The following is a 19004-nucleotide window of genomic DNA, read 5'->3' on the forward strand; positions in this document are numbered from 1 at the left end:
GAAAAAAACCCATCAATATAATATTATTTCATGTACTGGGATTACAAACATGTAATATGTGCATTCAGTAAATATTAAAATGGAAAATGGAATCTTACCTGGGACCATCTGATGAATACCTCCTAGCAAAAAATAGGTAATCAGAGGAAAGAAAGAAGAATAGAGCCCATTGACTGGAGGTAGGTTGGCCAACAGGGCAAAAGCCATGCCTGAAAAGAAACATGAAGAACATATCAAATCTGCCTTCCTAACAATTACACTCAAGATCACATAAGGCAAAAATATGACACTCTTATATCTGCTTTCTAGGGCTCATCTTGTGATGAATGTTTTATGGAAGATGCTATAGATAGATTCAGAAATAAATTATCAGTATAATATAGGAAATCATGTGATACTATAGTCCAGTGATGGCGAACCTATGGCCCAGGTGGCTCAGGTGGCCCAGGTGGCCCAGGTGGCACACGGAGCCATATCTGCTGGCACGCAAGCCATTGCCCCAACTCAACTCCAATGTGCATGTGTGTGCCAGTCAGCTGATTTTTGGCTTGCACAGAGGCTCTGGGAGAGTATTTTTGGCTTCCAGAGAGCTTCCAGGGGATGGGGGAGGGCGTTTTTACTCTCCCCCATCTCCAGGGAAGCCTTTGGAGCCTGGAAAGGGCAAAATACGAGCTTACTGGGCCCATCAGAAGTTGGGAAGCAGCTGGCCTCCATAGGGCCTTTGGGGTGCTGGTGGAGCTATTTTCGAACCTCCCAGGCATTGAATTATGGGTGTGGGCACTCACGCATGCACAATAACGTGTGTACATGTTCTTTCAGCACCCAAGGGAAAAAAGGTTTGTCGTCACTGCTATAGTCTTTTGGGTTAAGTTTGTCTGCTTAGTGTTGGTTAAGCCAAAAAATGGGTGAAGCTAAAATCTTTGGAGAGATTTCTTTGCTTTCCCCCTCCTTTTTCTTTTTACTTCCTTTTTCCTTTTGTATTCTTCTTTCCAAGCAGGTTTCTGGAAGAAGTGCAGAGGACTTTTAAAATTAAGTTAATAGTTGCAATGAAAATTGATATATAGACTGCCTGTGATTGATTGTAAGTCTCTGTGTTGCCCAACCTTAATTATTGGTGAGGCAAAACCAACAGTGATAGATATTAGAGACGAGTTCTACAAAAAGCAAGATAAGGCTGAAATTGCAAAAAAGTAGAAGGTAATAGATGTTGTACTACAAAACAATTCATATAGACCAGGGCTGTCAAACTTGCGGCCAATGGGCCGCATGCGTCAAACAATGACCACGCCCACTCCCAATTTAGCAAAGGGGATAAAAGTTGTGAATCATTATGTGACACTCCCGGGATGCCGAGAGTTTTATCCCTGCTGATATAGAAGCATCCATATTACCTATATGAATCCGTGTAAAGGGTTTAAACCCTGAAATGGAAAAGCTTTTAGTTCCTATAACATGTCCATGTTAATGATTTATTATTCTCTGAAGGTAATAGAGAGTGGCTGTATTTGGACATCAATTTATTGCATTAAATAGTGGTTTGTTTAACCATGTTAATTTAATAATTTACAATTTTCTGCTTAGTGCACTATAGTAACCTATAAATATTTTACAAACATTTGGGTTTTCAAAAGCAAACAATATCTATTATGGTCAACTATAGTGTTTAAACCAGGGGTGAAATCCGGCAGGTTCTGACAGGTTCTGGAGAACCGGTAGCAGAAAATTTGAGTAGTTTGAAGAACTGGCCATTACCACTTCTGGCTGGCCCCAGAGTGGGGTGGGAATGGAGATTTTGCAGTATCCTTCCCCACACCCACAGCCACCAAGCCATGCCCACAGTAAAAAAAAAAAGAAGATTTCACCACTGGTTTGAACCTGTAGTTTTTTGAGAACCAGAACATTTTCTTCTATTTCATACTTCCCAAACAGGAAATTGGAAAGCTAGACCCAAAGAAATTGGAAAGTTAGACCCAAAGAATTTTGTAAAAGCTTGGATGCACCTTTTTTCTTCAAAAGAAAAGAAAACTGCAAATTTTGCTACTTCATTGACTTACGTTGACAAACTGAACCTAAGCATGATTGCAAATAAGATTTATATGGAATGTAGGAGCAAAAAATATATAAGGATATATATTTTTTGCAAATGTGTCCAACAGTTATACTACTCAGTACTATTTGAATAATATGGGAAAGGCAAGTTTCTTTCACCTTGAGGTACTTGAATAGTCCCAGCACTTATTCCACCAAGGACATCAGGCACAATGTAATCTCTGATTTTGTATTTTGGAAGCCATACAAGTATGGGGAACAGGCTGTAAAGGATGAGCTTGAGTCTGGATGGTGAACATCTGGGGAGAAAAGAAATAATTAGGAAATATTTACTATGAGGTTTATTTCTGTAACATGGGAAGGTAGGTGATTATTCATTATGTGAACATGCAAGTAGAGCAAAGAGATACCCTTTCAGATACCCACATATCACTGGGACAAATTATAGAAAGCACAATGAAAAAAACCTCTCTCCCCTATTATTCATAATTATCTTCATATTGTATCTTTTTCTTTTATGCACACTGAGAGCATATGCACCAAGACAAATTCCTTGTGTGTCCAATTACACATGGCCAATAAAGAATTCTATTCTATTCTATTCTATTCTGTTCTGTTCTGTTCTGTTGTATGTAATACCCTGAATCCAAGCTTTATCAAATTTCAGACAACATAATATCTGGTCTAAGTTTTGAATCGTTTTCAAGTTTTTGCATACCAAAATTTCAAACCAAATCAAAATTTAGCCAAACTGTTATATCTAGGATGTTACTAGGAAATTAAACACCAATTATTGTAAAAAGCTCCTGCATTATCAATTCAAGGAAACATAGTACAACATGTTCAGCAAATTAACAAAGAGAACAAAGCAATCCTAAGTGGCCTACTTCAATAATGAAGGAATCAATTGGATAGAAGGGCATTTAACTGCCTAGTTCAGTCAATGTTTACTTCTAAGGAAATTCATACTTATTTTAGTACAGACTTATTTCCAGGATGTGTTGGATTGAGTCCGAACTATTATAAGTGGACTTCTCCCAAAATACGTCTTGGTTAGAGATGTTTCCAGAGACCTTATTTAATATCACCTTTTAACTGGAAATGCACAAATTTGAATCAGGGGTGGGCAGCAGGCAGGAAGGGGTGGGACGCAGTTCCACCGGCGGAAATGAAGCTGTGTGCCAAGCTCCAGCTGACCATCCCACCCTCCTCCTCCTCTTCCTTGGAAAGCGGCAGGGAGACCAGCACCGGCAGGAGTTGCAGGGGGCCCATTTCTCCCCCCCCTCTTTTCTCAACAGCCTAGCTACCCAGCCTGAGGCAGGGGGAAACCAAGGAAAGCACGGGAAACGTGAAGCAAATTGTCTCCCCAGAGAGCGACACTCGTGAAGTTGTAAGTTGAGGACTTAACAATTCACTTGAATGATGATGATCGTTCAAGCCACTCCCACCTGATTACATGGCTGGCAAGCCACTCCTACCCTGTCACATGACTATCAAGGCACACCCACAAAATAAGCCACACCCACATTGTGGCAGCAAAAAATTTGACTGCCCATTACTGATTTGAACCCTAGCAAAGCAAGTGCTCCAATTCATGCAGTGCATTCAGAAAGTATTAACACCCCCTTCACTTTTGTCAGTTTTGTTATGCCACAGACTGATTCTACAGTTGCTAAAATTAATTTTTTTGCTCGTTAATCTACCCTCAGTATTCCATAAGAACAAAGTGAAAACAGAATTTTAGATGTGTCTGTAAATGTATTAAAAAGAAAAAAACCCCAAAATATCACATTGGCATAACTATGCACTGTAGTTAGCATGCATAGGGATCTGCTTATACTTAATTACTTACATGCATAGTATTATAGCTTATTCCAGTAATAGTTTACCGCTCTGTTACACTGATTGCACACAGATAAGATCATTACAAAATCTTTTACTGTATAGCATTTAAATTTAAGGTGTAAAGAAACAGTGATATTGCAACAACATTAATGACAGCAGTTATAACACTTAACTCAGTGTAAGTGCTGAATTACTTAATGGTTATTGTATAAATTAGAATAAGGGAATAGTGGTGGAGGAAGTCAACTATCTTCCAGGACTAAACTCCACGATTATAAAATAGTAATTTCAATCCAGCTACCTTAATAAATCAATAGGGAGTTCATGATGATCGTTTTCTCCTTATCTTTAATCTCATATGTATGCAGAATAGACTTCTTATTGACTCAGCATCCCAACAAAGCACATCAGCAAAACTGATCATAGTATTACAACTCACAGATAAAATACACACAACATAAATCTGTTTGCACCAATATGATCCTATAGTTAGAGAACTAAGAGCAGTAATTCAGACAGTTTCTGTACTAAACAAATGCCAAACGTGTATAGAAACCATTACACCCAAAATCACTCCAGTGGGAGAAGGCATGGCCAACATCGCAGCACTACAGGTGTCACCCGTGCCCCGTGGGAAACCCTGAATCCCAGCTGTTTGGAGATCAGGAACCAGATTGAAAACAGTCAGATTCACTCTGGAGGGGCATTGAAAAAGAGAGGCACCAGTCCATGGTCTGGAGGGGGAGTGTGCAACCCCCCCAGGGAGCTGCCATCAGCTCTTGGCCAGCAGCTGTGGAAGATGACTCTATCGCCATTAGCTAGGATGACCAGGATTGGAATGATTGAAATGGAGAGATTGTGGATTGCCTGGGTGATAAAATCTAAGCATTTGTGCTGGAGAAAGGTGAAGAAGTGATGAAGCTGGGTGAGTGTTTGGCTGATTTTATGATAAAAAGAAGAAATTTAAAATTTAAAAGGAGACAAAAGAGACTTTAAAATAGAGAGAGCAGCTATCTAACAATTGGAAATACCATGGAGAAAGAGTTAAAAGAATAAGTTTAAAAACCGAAATTTGAAGATGTCATTATAATTGGACGGTGGGAGTTAATAAGACTGAAAAATAATAAAGAATTTGAAGAAAATATCTTGTAAGAGCTAAATTTAAAATACTTTGGAGACTTTTATAAAAGAGTTGTTTGATTATATTGGGAAACCGGCAATGTCATCTGCTGGTTAGAAGAAAATATTGCAACAGACTGTGGAAAGCTGAATTTGCTGACAGCTGAAAACTGACCTTGCTCAAAAGAAGGTAATTAGGAGCTTGAAAGGACTTGAAAATAGTGTGTGTTAGGTTATTGTGTGTGATGGTGCACTGTTTTGATGAAATAAGATAAGATTGGACTGAAATACAAACAGAATATGTGGACTTAATCTGTAAGTAAAAATACCTGTGAACTTTGTGCATTGTGAACTTGACAATATGGAGGAATGTATCTATGAATAATTGACTGAGATGTTAAAATACATTTATGAAGATATAAAAACCTACCTTTTGGAAATCAGAGGTGAAAATAAAATAGAAATGAAGCTGGATCATAAAAAACACTTAGAATTTACAATGGTGGAAAATGAAAATGAAGAACAAGGAGATTACACAGATGAAAAAGGGACTGAGAGTAAAAACTGATGATTATACTGGGATCTACAGTGGTAAGAAAACAAAGGGGAGCATTGATATGAGAAGAAGCAATTAAAAATAGGGGCAATAGAGAGAAGAGACTAGGAGGAATTGAGAATAGTTACACAAATAATGTACTCAAAAGGAAAAAAAAGGAATTTGAAAAAAAAGTTATTGGCATAAAAATAAAAGAAAGACAAAGTTAAGAGAAGAGGTTGGAAGGATAAAATCTACAAGAAGTGGAATTTTTGAGAGACCAAAAGAGAAGGGATGAAAGGGGGAATGTTAATAGAAAGGAAGAGGAGTTAGATTGTGTATAATTAACTAAGGTATAAAGTTCTTATATAAAATTGATGCTGGCATGTTATAAATGTTTAAGAATTATTATTTTACATTCAATCATGTCAACTATGATTAATTTGGAAGGAAATCAAAAATTAAAGATGTAGATTCAGGCGACAAAAAAAGGAAATTAGGAGGCAGCATTAGAATAACAGTAGATATACCTAGAAGACTATAATATTGTATATGGATAAATATGGATAAAGGAAAAAATATAGGTTTAAGAATAGCACCAATGCTGAAATGCAGTTAGGGTTTTGAATTGCTCATCTGTTAACTATAAAATGGATTATGATTACATTTACCCAGGGAAGGACAAGAAGGAGGAAGAGAAAGGAGAAAGGAGGGGGAGAGAGGGAGGAAGGAAGTAGGAAAGAGGGAGAGAGGAAGAAAGAAGGTAGAGAGAAGAGAGGGAGATAGAGAGAAGGGAGTAGTATGAAATATAGAAGGAAAACAGGCAGGAGATAAAAGTATAAAAGGTCCAAATTTAGGATATTTGTTTATGGCATTTTGGATAAAAATGTATAACTATGTATGTTTTGATATTATGGTATATGTATGGATTTTTATGTAAGGTTGATGGGGGGAAAATCACTCCAGCAAAGAATAAATATCAGTAGAACCCTGAACAAAAAACTGCTTTAATTCTGAAAGCACAAGGAGTTAATCATAGCTAAAGAAGTCCTTCAACCTAAACTAGGTTCCCGGTAAAACATGAAAGCTGTCAGGCTTTTAATTTTCAATAACATTAGTAATAAGTGGCAATAATTAAGCTACTGCTGCTTTTGGTTAAGCATTAATATGTCCAACATAAGAGCATTGTACATTTGCTACTGAAATGGGGTTTTTTTCGACTAAGAATCTAAAGTAGCTCTGACCATATATCTATGAGATCATTCAGAAAGCAATTATTTATTTGGCATAATTCCATTGCTGTCTACTTAAGAGACCATTCAGTCACATTGGGTGCCACCCAAATCTAAAGTCAACATGGGAATTGCTGTGTAGTTTAAAGTAATGTATCCAGTTTACTTAAGTAAAGCCAGATCGGTTATGCCTTCATTTAACTGACATCTAGCAAAGGCATACATCAAATGACATGCATACAAGTCACAACAGTAGAAGCATACTACTCAAATAATATGTAATAAAACTGTTCTAGCCAAAGTCCAGTTACTTTCATATTTCTTACACTTGAATTATGCTATTATCAATATTCTACATTAAAATGAGTGCCGATATGTTTTTTCTTCCCTTCAAAACTAAGTTGAAAACTTTGAGGATAATTAGGCATGCATATGACACCCCCAATATAAAATGTTTTATTAAGTATGAAAGACAAATGTAAAAATTTATTTGTCTATGCTTGGTTGTAAAATAGGGAGCAAACCAAGTTTCTATTGCCAGGAATTAGGATTGATTGAAAGGATTTTTTTTTCTTTATATGAAAGGCTGGATGAAGATGGATGGTGGGATAGATGTCATGAAGCACATGGCTGCATGGCTGATTGCAGTGATGGACTGATCAAGACTCACCTTTTGCCTTGACCTCTGTTTTTGCCTGAGACCCCTCCTTTCCTTATAGCTTTTCAGACTGTAGGCTTCAGGGCAAAGACAGGAGGTCGTTTATTTTGTTATGTGTACCACACCTCATTTCTTCAGGTGAAATAGAAATAATACCTCACTAAGAAACTGTAATGCAGCTTGGAAACTCTCTTATGCATTTTGACCCACAGTTTTTGAAAAAAGCTAAATGTAAAGATGTCCATGCCCTGAACCACAAAGCATTTTTTGGTGAAAAAAATAATTTAAAACTTGCTTTGAAATAATAAAGGGCAAAGATTCTTTTTTTAAAAAAGAAAGCTTTTTTAAAAGGCTCCATAGTTTGCACAAATGTCTTTTTGTTCTTCACTATTGCTTACTTTTAAAAAGTATTCCTGTAATGTGTTGGGTGTGGCTATACATGTCTGTGTATGCACATATACACATATTCATATATATGAAAAATTTATTAGGAGCTACTAATCAATATTTTTGTTCTTTTCTTTCTTAATAAAGAGCATCATATTTGCTTAATAACAAATAACAGCAAATGGAAGGTATGTTGGCACTGAGTTAGTACAGCCAGTTCCCTTATCTGCATCCTTTATGACGTTCGGTTGATGAAAGTTGGAAAGTAATTTTGTATTTTCCTCTTTGCATAGTTTACCTATTCTAATCTTACTTGGCCTTGGCAATGGAAACATACTCTACTTGTCCTTTACTAAAAAACATCTTATCAAAAAAGAAGAAAACAGAGACTATTTCTCACATCTTTCCAAAGTCTCTAAGATTTGGGTAATTGGTACCCCTGATTCTAGGTCTGAATTGTTCTATTGACTGCAAGTTCTGAATGAATTGGCTGAAAAAACTCCCCTGGGATTAAATTTACTGGAAAAGATTCCTGGGATGAAAGTTGGTCTCTTTGCTCTTGGGTTGTACAAACAAAAATTAAATGTGAAATTTGACAATATCTGTTGAAAAATATCTAGAGGCTAATACATTTATCATCAAGGGCTAGGTATCCCAAAATCTGGATAGCATGTGTTTTTTACAATCTATAATATCCCACCTACCTGAAAAGATTCTTTATTTTCTCTCCAAGGGGATAACTTCTACTTTTCCGGTCAAACTCTTCATCAAAGTAGTTGCTAGAATAAGCAGGACGGTTGATGATGTAGCGTGACCGAGTTTCAATCATTTTTGCTTCATGAAATCTTTTACCTCAAAGTGAAATGGATGTCAACTGGAGAAGGAAGTGAGCATCACCAAAACAAGGTCTGTTAGTAAAATGAGTTAGCTTTCTTCTCTTACCCTTATCCCCATTAACTTGTGTTTTAGGTTTTTTTTTCCCTAAGTCCCACCCCTTGCCCTTTCTCCAGAAACCAGGGATTGGGCCTCTCTTGAGACATCACTGCCTTAAGGAAGGCCTCCTGGAATTTGAATGGTGTGGGAGGAAGAGCGGGTTCAAAAAACACACACATGGCCAAGTGCTGAGTATCACAGTGATGATGCTCCTGTGATGACACTACTGTTCTATTGTTATTCTATGACCTTCAGTTTTCTTCTTCTTTCTTTATCACAAAGAAAATGAGATTAGTGTCCACTGTATCTCTTGTTTCGGGCATTCTGGTTGCATTCAGAACAGCCATTCCAAAAACTTCAGTGTCTAAGCTTCCATTCAGTAAATATGCTTTGGAATGAAGGACAACACCGAAATGCAACAATTTGACCTATTTAAATGATAATAATGCCAATCAATCCAGCTCAACCAGTCTTGTGTCAGTATCAAGGTGTTACCAGTGGCACATAATAAATAAACTCATAGGCCTTAATATAAACAAAGGGGTCAAAGGAGGGGGAAAGAGCAGTTTTGCATAATGATAAGCTGGAGTTGGAGGAGAAAATCTTCAAAAATACAACAAGGATGCAGGTGATTATTTTAGTAGTATGCTTAGGTATCTAGGTGTCTTGTAAGTGGGCAAGCAATCAGGAAAATAATTATGAAGTAACCTGAGAAACAGTTTACATAGTTAAATTCAGAGGGCATTTTCTGCATTACAGGTAGACCTCAATTTAGGCATCATTTGATGTTCTGTGGACTTATCTAGGGGGTTACTTATAACCTGGATTAGAAGTTCAAATGGTTGCCAGTGCCACCCCCCATGGTCACATGACTAGACTTTGGGTGCTTGGTAACCAAGCCACATTTATTAGACATTGGGTTGGCAATGGAGTCAGTTCAGCTTTGTTGGGTCTACTACACATTTTTTTTGGTCCTTCCCACCCAAACAAAAAAGCAAAGGTCAATGTCTGTTTGCCCTTTTCTTTTAGGGATTGTTTCATCTTTCATGAATGAAGACAAATATATGTGCAGGATCCTGTTTGGGCCAATCACTGGGATCAGAGATTATGATTAAGAGAATTGGAAGGACTTTGAAAGTCATCTAGTCCACCTTCCTGCTGAAGCAGGAGACCCTTAGGCCTGCCTTTTAGGATTGAACTCACAACCTCTTAATTGTGAGGCAAGAGCTCCACCTCTAGGCCACAGCAGCTGTTGGCTTAGTCTTCCGAGTTTCCAAGACACTTTTATCTTTACCAATTCCTACGTTTTGCTCCATGCTTTTCCTAATCTGAGTGGAAACCAAATGGGTGCCCACAAAAAGGCAGCGGTATGGATTGAAAGGAGCAATAAACTTTTAAACAGGCTGGGGAAAAACAGCACAAGGAAAGTGCGTTGTTGGATTAGCCATAAAATAATCAAAAATGGCAACTGCCGATCAGTGGATAACACTGGAACCTGGCATTCAGCTGAAATGGTTGCACGGTTGCATGACCAGAAGTTGGGTGGAAGGGACATGCTTATGTCTGTAGCCAATCAGAGTGGCCAATAGAGGAGGAGGTGGTGTGCAGGGCAGGAAGATAGTAATTTTGAAACAGAAAACAAGCTTCAAGCTTGCAAAAGGATGGAAGTAGATGAAGAATGATATCAAATCATACATTCTTGCAGTCAAGCAGTGATAAGTGGCCTTTAATGGCAATGGAGCAAGCAGAAAGTTGGGTAAACTCTTATTTTAAAGAGGATTATTTCTTTATTGCTAAGATACCAAGGTGAAATTCCTTGGTTGTGATAATGCAATACAGGTAGGCTTGCTTAACTAATGACCTGTTTAGCAACCATTCTCCAATAAATAACCAAAAAGAAAATCACTGAAACACATAAAATGTCAAGCTTTTGAAAAACATTGTGTGTGTGTGTAAAATAAAAATATTAACTAATGTCAATTTCACATATAATTTTCAAATATCAGGTCTTGATAAAAATTTCTTTTGGGGTTATCTGTTTTGCAAAACTGTACATTTGGATTTGATTCTGTCCAGTGACTGAACATTGTTAGAATTGAGATTCCCTTGATGAGTTTTGGAATGGGGAACTGGGATTGCTTTGTTTTGTCATACTGAAATCCTAAACATATATATATCCTTAATGAAAAGTAAACTCACTAGGAGAGCCTACTTCTATGAAAAAGCATTATTCACAACTCTCTTCAGCAGAGAACACTTATTTGTCTTTGTATGCAAAACCTTGGGAGCACTCAAATGAAAGAATTCACCTTGTGACCCCTTTCAAAATTATTACTTTTTACTAGCTGCCAGGTATATTGAAGTTTCCAATATCTATTGGGACTTCTTAACAAATGGCCTCCTGCATCCCACCCTGAGACTGCCTAAGGGAAAAAGAGAGTAGGAAAGGAGCAGCAAAGATTGCCAGGGGAAAGGCAAGTTTCTGCTAGAGGTTTCTGAAATGGCCAACTAATCATTTCTGTCACGAAAGGAATTTAGTTCTTTGTCACTCATTTTGGAATTTACGCCGACTGATTTCTCATGAGATGGTAGCAAAGAGATGCCCATGGATCCAGTCCATCTCTCAGGAAATGATGCAATCATCTTATTCACGGAAATATCTAGAGTTTGCATTTGCAGTGGGATATAATTGCAGAATATTATTTCACTGAAAGAGTAGTAGATCCTTGGAACAAACTTCCAGCAGACGTGGTTGGTAAATCCACAGTAACTGAATTTAAACATGCCTGGGATAAACATATATCCATTGTAAGATAAAATACAGGAAATAGTATAAGGGCAGACTAGATGGACCATGAGGTCTTTTTCTGCCGTCAGTCTTCTATGTTTCTATGTTTCTAGAAGAGTACACTGCTAAATCAAAAATGAGCACTACCCAGTGTTTGAAAGACAATTCAAGCTGCTGATTTTGAATTATAAACTAGGAGTTTACTGTTTGCCAGACATGCTACAGTCCCTAGACGTCGATCATGATTTGGTAAAATTCTTGTTGGGAGGACTATTCTTATTTTCTTTTTATAAAACAATACTTTGAAGTGGGTTTTTCTTTTTTTGTTCTTTATCTGATCAGATTGTCAAGGTTCAGCCACAGCAATACATCCAGATCACTTTTTCATCTCTCTCCTCTGCCCCCCAGCAACTCTTCAGAATTTGTCAAGGGGAACTAGGCTGATGGGCTGAAGCCTGATTTATCGAAATTGCTCCCAGCATGAAACTAACCAAATTCTTCTTCAGATTTGGAGAAAGGTGGAAGAACAAGCTGAGAGAAAGGACAACATTCTTCTCACCAATTCTTGGTATCCTCCATCCCCAGCAGGTATGGGTTCCGGTTTTCTTTACTGCCGGTTCACTAAGGGACATGCCGCTGGGGCGCATGCGTCTTGCGCACCATACATGCATATGCACCCCATGCACTCATATGTACAGTACTTTAAAAAACTTCTGTGCATGTGCAGTACAAGTGCACTAGAGTGCCTTCCGTCCCCTGTCCTATTGCTTTCCTATATCTCTTATACCTTTCTTCTATTCCTATATCTCTTCTTCTATTCTTTCATTGATATGTTCTATTACTTTATCTTCTTTTCTATTATTTCTTAGATATATTTTACTATAAGTATCTCCTCTGTAACCTTCATCGTGTATTTTACTATGTGTATATAGATATATACCCACTAAAACCCTCATTGTGTATTGGACAAAACAAACAAACAAACAAACAAACAAATAAACAAACAAACAAATAAATAAAAACAAGATGGAGGTGCCTATAGTACCAAGTTTCAAGTTTACATTTAATTGTATTTGTATGCTGCCCCTTTCCTAGGACTGGAGGCGGCTCACAACATATATAAAGAAAAACATAACAATATAGTTCATCCAATTAATATACTAAAAAGATCTTTAAAAATTCTAACTTAAAATATTCATTAACATTCATTCCATAATCACACTAAAACATTCGGTAGTAAGGGGAAAGGTCTAATGTCCCCAGGCCTGGCGGCAAATATGAGTTTTAAAACTTTTTCAGAAGGCAAGGAGGGTGGGGGCAGTACGAATATCTGGTGGGAGCTGATTCCAGAGGGCCGGGCCCCCCACAGAGAAGGCTCTTCCCCTAGGCCCCACCAGCCGACATTGTTTGGTCGATGGGATCCTGAGGAGACCAACTCTGTGGGACCTCACCAGACGCTGGGATTCGTGCGGCAGAAGGAGGTTTTGGAGATAATCTGGTGCTATGCCATGTAGGGCTTTATAGGTCATAACCAACACTTTGAATTGTGTCCGGAAACTGATCGGCAGCCAATGTCGTCCGCTGCATTCCACTGGAAACACCAGCTTGGGGGCACGGCAGACCTGTAGGATCTATAGGATCAGTCGGAACCAGGAGGAACTCAACTCTGATCCCCAGGACACAACTCTTTGCCTTATGCAAATGATCCATCATTTATTTTCCATCCTACATTTTCTAGGTTTGTGCAGATTGGGGTTGATTATGAAAGATCATTAGGAGTTAGTGGAAATGCAAATTTAACACCTATCCTAGGATCAGATGGCTTCTTTCCAAAGTTGCCATGCAATTCCAGGAAAAGATGTATTTGCTCTAAGTAACTGTACTACTTGGGCACTAAATTTTCACCCATCACTTCCAGCATCTTTTTGGAACTCAATTGAAGCACTGCACAGCCCTAATATTCTTGTTCTTTATCTTTTTATTGTTACAGTTGCGGTATTCCCAGTAATTGTATGCAAATGGAATTAATCAAATTCCACCCCTGCTCTGATAATCCTTGTGTTTGTTTCCTTGTGTTGTTCACTCAGAACTTAAAACACTCTCTTTCCATGAACTTGCCAACTATCTAAAAGGCTGCGATTAAGATAGAGGACAATGGTAATCTGATCACAAAATGAAGACAAGTTTTGCAATCACTGCATCCAATTTTCTTCAGTATTCCTAATATTTCCAAATATTCCCGATCATTCCTTTCCTGCTTGATTTGCTTTGTGTGCAATAATCTGTAGAACAATGGAGTTCTGAATAAAGGTTGGCAACAATATTTTATAGAGACTCTGGAATCATAATAGAGTCTGATGGTCAGCTTGAATAAATACAAATATATCCTCGATTTTTTCTGGAGCTTACCTTGTTTTCTATTTCAGGTTCAGTGTCCTCTGTTGTATGGTTCCTAACCTGTAAAGTTCAGTTTGTGTTTAAGTTAGGGAAAGGCCATTGATAAGACCAATTCAAAGCCTGAGTCCTGGTGATATTGACATAATTGGCCTATTTGTTTTAGGGTGAGCTTTAGTCATGGGACTTGGTTATCATTCTGCTGCTTTGTTGTTTGTTATCAAGAGCATTTGATATCACTTTGATTGAAAGAAAAGTCTTTAAATGTTCTACATTTGAACTTGTGTAACACAGTAGAATGTTCTAATGGGAGAGATAAAACTTTTTAAATAATTATATTATGCTTATGAAGACAAGGTTCAGTCAAACTCATAAGCTTGACCTAAGGATAAAAATGCACCAAAAATGCTTAGGGTTATATTTTACTGATGCTTTTGGAAAGTAAGAAATGGAAATATTTTGTGAGCGATGGAATTTCTGCAATACATTTTGAGAGATCTATCTTGCTCAAAAATTATATGGGTTTCCAAATAAATTGTTTTCTATAATCTTCCAATTTTCCCCACCTCTTCTGTCACTTTTTTTCCCTGGGAAAAAAATAGTTTATGTTCTATTTGAAAGCGTCCTAGGAACTTACAGCTAAAACCATGCACACTTATATGAGATGAAATTGTATTCATTTCATTAGCAGTAGTTCATGTATAAATGGATGAACAGGCTATTGAAGAATCTAAGGAGTATATGTTTAGCAAATGAAGATTTAAGATTGTATTAAAATATTACAAATATTTTAAATATTACAATATTAAAATATTTGGTTCAAAACATCTGGGATGCTTCAGGTTATCTATTGTTGTGGTCTACATGTACTTGTTTATGTTATGTTTATGTCTCTATTGTCACTGGTCCCTGCTGGAATGGCAGCCCAGAGCTTCCAGGATGCCAGGACTGACACTTGAGTTCTCTTGTTAGGTACATACTACAAAAATATAATCTCCAACAGAATATTGGTGGTTATAGATATATTATTATTATTTATTAGATTTGTATGCCGCCCCTCTCCGGAGACTCGGAGCGGCTCACAACAACAAAACAGTACAAATCCAGTGGTTAAAACAATTTAAAACCCTTAATATAAAAAAACAATCATACATCTCATACAAACCATACGTAAAGCGGAAACGTCCCAGGGGAATCAATTTCCCCATGCCTGGTGACAGAGGTGGGTTTTAAGGAGTTTGTGAAAGGCAAGGAGGGTGGGGGCACAATCCTAATCTCCGGGGGGAGTTGATTCCAGAGGGTCGGGGCCGCCACAGAGAAGGCTCTTCCTCTGGGTCCCGCCAGATGACATTGTTTTGTTGACGGGACCCGGAGAAGGCCAACTCTGTGGGACCTAACCGGTCGCTGGAATTCATGCGGCAGAAGGCTGTCCTGGAGATATTCTGGTTCGATGCCATGAAGGGCTTTATAGGTCATAACCAACACTTTGAATTGTGACCGGAAACTGATCGGCAATCAATGCAGATTACGGAGTGTTGGTGTAACATGGGCATACCTAGGGAAGCCCATGATTGCTCTCGCAGCTGCATTCTGCACGATCTGAAGTTTCTGAACACTCTTCAAAGGTAGCCCCATGTAGAGAGCATTACAGTAGTCGAACCTCGAGGTGATGAGGTGATATAGTTTGTTAGCATGAATGTAGTAGTTGTAAGTACATAAGTATGTGAATATATAAGTACTGTAGTTACTAAGTGTGATGTATAACTAGTTTCCTGAAATTTAACATTTAGAATGTTCAGAGCATGTTCAGCCCAGTTTTCAGTCAAATTATATATGGGAATTGGATTATGAAAATTTGATGTCCTATCTGCATGGATTATTAAAGTTTCCATCACACATTTGCATTTGATTGTTGTTTTGATTTCCTGGCTGTATTCCCATTGGGCTAATTATTGGGTAGTTGACCTATATTTCTCATAAGAGTCACCTGTATAGATGAGGTTACTTCATATTTTACTCTGCTCTCCACTACTGTAATGATCAGAATTCCACTAGAGAAAGACATTTTTACAAGAACAGGGCATTTTTATTTTGTTTTTATTGTTGCTGTTAGAACAAGACTACATGGAAAATGCTCACGGATGTTGATCCTGACTCTAGGGACCTGACTGGATGAAACTTCATGCATCTTAGGATGCAGATCCTAAAGTCACTAGTTGCTATCTGCAACTGATTTCCTAAAATATAAAACATCTTAAATATAGAATATCTTGTGTAATACAGATTTTACTTTAGGCATGAAAACTGAGCCATTTGATTCTCTGGAAATAAAGAGCAATAATCTGCCATGCACATATTATTTTAGAGATCCTTGCCCATTCCTCGCATTCATGAGAAGGTGGAAGACAAAATTGTAAGAGTACATGGCAACTATCAACTTCAACTATCTTGAAGGAAATTTGGCCGCGGAAAATCTTCCTTTTATATTGGAGAGTGCTAAAATACACATAGGTGATCCTTAACTCAGAACAGTTGGTTATTCAACACTTTACCCTTAGATTATCTACAGTTGACCTATCCACACTCCTAAGAGGTCAGTAAGGGGCGAGTACAAGTGCACTAGAGTGCCTTCCGTCCCCTGTCCTATTGCTCTCCTATATCTCCTATACCTTTCTTCTATTCCTATATCTCTTCTTCTATTCTTTCATTGATATGTTTTATTACTATATCTTCTTTTCTATTCTTTCATAGATATATTTTACTATGAGTATATCCTCTACCTTCATCATGTATTTTATTATTTGTATGTATATATATACTGTATATGTATCAAATGTTTTTAGCTGAAATTTTAAAATTAAGGGAGACTAGGATGGTACCATTTCGGCCTTGTTCTGGCCTCATCAGCTAGCCACAGCCTTCCTTACTGGGATTCGATCTGGCAGCTTCTGCCTTGTAAGGCAGAGAATTAACAGTTGAGCCACCAGACCTAATAAATAAAATAAAATATATTGACACTGAAAATATGCATTGCTTATGACCACTGAGGGATGCCTCTCCATGATCATGTGATCAAAAGTAAGATGCTTGGCAACTGAATATTCAGACGCTTGGCAACATAAACACATATTTATGATGGTTGCAGTGGCCCAAGTTCATGTGACCCCTTTTGCCACCTTCTGACAAGCAAAATCAATGAGGAAGCCAACTTCATTTAACAATTATGTTACTCACTTAACAGCTTCAATGATTCTCTTAACAATGGTTTCAAGAAAGATTGTAAATGGGGCAAAACTCATTTGGAAACCATCTATAAATAGGATGGGGGAAACTGAGGACTACACAGATCAGAACGCGCCATCTAGGACACAGTTTAGTCATGAAGAAATATACGACAGCACATTGCAATGCATTGTATTATTACAATGTATGTTGCAAGATTATAGCAGAATTCATGTCACAGGAAGTCAGGTACCTTTCATTCAGACCAAATATTGCTCTGGCACAATTAAATTAAGCATGTGACAATGGTCTTCATTGAACATATTTCCAGTTGTCTTTTTATCCTTGATCTCATCCACAAAAATTACTAAAGCAGATAAACACTATGGTTCCGGTTGAAATCAGCAATCAAAGTTACTTGATATAGTTTCGAGCTGGATTATTACTTATTTTAGTGAGTGTAATATACTGTATTGTACTAAGCAGGTGAAAATAACATAGCTTCCTTTCCACTTCTGCAGATGTTAGCAATGATCTAAACCCTCCCCCAAAACAAAGGGGAGAGTAGGAAAGAAATCTGAATTTTAAAAAATGCAGAGTTGCATTGCAATTATATGACATTTTGTTATATTTGGTTATTATATTATACTACTACATTTATTCTGCACACCTAAAACATTGTGAGAATAAATTAGCTAATATGGATTCAGAAAAATATAAGGCTGATAACTTTGAAGTGGAATCAACTCCCCACCCCCCCGGAGATTAGGATTGCCCCCACCCTCCTTGCCTTTCGCAAACTCCTTAAAACCCACCTCTGCCGTCAGGCATGGGGAAATTGATTCCTCCGGGCCATTCCATTTTATGTATGGTTTGTATGAGATGTATGATTGTTTTTTATATTAAGGGTTTTTAATTGTTTTAACCATTGGATTTTTACTGTTTTGTTGTTGTGAGCCGCTCCGAGTCTCCGGAGAAGGGCGGCATACAAATCTAATAAATAATAATAATAAATAACTTGGTAGCCTGGGTTGCTGAAACTGGCAGTGACCCAGGCTTCCCATGCCCCTGGGCTGGTTTTTTAAGCAATGTCTTAGATGCCACCATCTTGTTTTTTGCTTCTGCGCATGTGCAGAAGATTTTTTAAAGTCCTGTGCATGCGCCCACCTGTGCAGCGTAGCCCTGAGCAAACTAGCTGTAACAAAACCCGGAACCCACCTCTGATGCAGTACATGCTGCATGCAGTATGAGATTAGAACGGCCCCCACCCTCCTTGTCTTTCACAAATTACTCAAGACCCACCTATATCGCCAGGCATGGGGGAACTGAGACACCTCCCCCAGGCTTTTCTATTTTATGTTTGGTATGTATGTGTTGTTTGGTTTTAATTGCTGGGGTTTTATATATTTTTTCTTTTAATATCAGATTTGTTTCACTGTTATATTGTCTTTTATTATTGTTGTGAGCCGCCCCGAGTCTTCAGAAAGGGGCGGCATACAAATCTAATACATTATTATTATTATTATTATTATTATTATTATTATTATTATTATTATTATTATACAATCCCAGAATTAGGACCAGTAATGGGCTGCTGCCCCCTTTAGTATGATCTTTAACTACGGTAATATGTTTTTATCTATAAACACTTTAATCATTTTAATCATTATCTAGAATTGAACTTTTATATCAATTAAAGAAAATTGAGCTACTTGTCTAATTTTTTATCATACCGAACCTTGTGGGTTCAGTACAAAAACCTTAAAATGTTACTGTGCTCTTCAACAAATAATGCAGTCTATCATTTGTCCTTTTTGTGGCTATTCAAATTGTGTGACTTAA

At 37.6% G+C, this 19004-nt stretch overlaps 1 protein-coding gene across 2 annotated transcripts in view; it reads right to left on the bottom strand.

Annotated features, from left to right (window-relative positions):
* The window catches only part of SLC26A9 (solute carrier family 26 member 9), a 55566-nt gene that overhangs the window by 36481 nt on the left and 81 nt on the right, over positions 1-19004 (bottom strand). The window contains exons 1-4 of one of the 2 annotated variants that reach the window (XM_070748902.1): positions 13956-14005; positions 8530-8699; positions 2209-2348; positions 99-209 (exon numbers count right to left, since the gene is read on the bottom strand). In XM_070748902.1, the coding sequence (XP_070605003.1) occupies positions 99-209; positions 2209-2348; positions 8530-8654 (376 nt within the window). In that variant the 5' untranslated portion in view covers positions 8655-8699; positions 13956-14005. Of the gene's footprint in view, positions 1-98; positions 210-2208; positions 2349-8529; positions 8700-13955; positions 14006-19004 lie in introns of those variants that run through there. The other variant, XM_070748903.1, reaches the window with a different exon arrangement.

Source organism: Erythrolamprus reginae, chromosome 3 (genome assembly GCF_031021105.1).
Source record: "Erythrolamprus reginae isolate rEryReg1 chromosome 3, rEryReg1.hap1, whole genome shotgun sequence".
NCBI classification, from domain to species: Eukaryota; Metazoa; Chordata; class Lepidosauria; order Squamata; family Dipsadidae; genus Erythrolamprus; species Erythrolamprus reginae.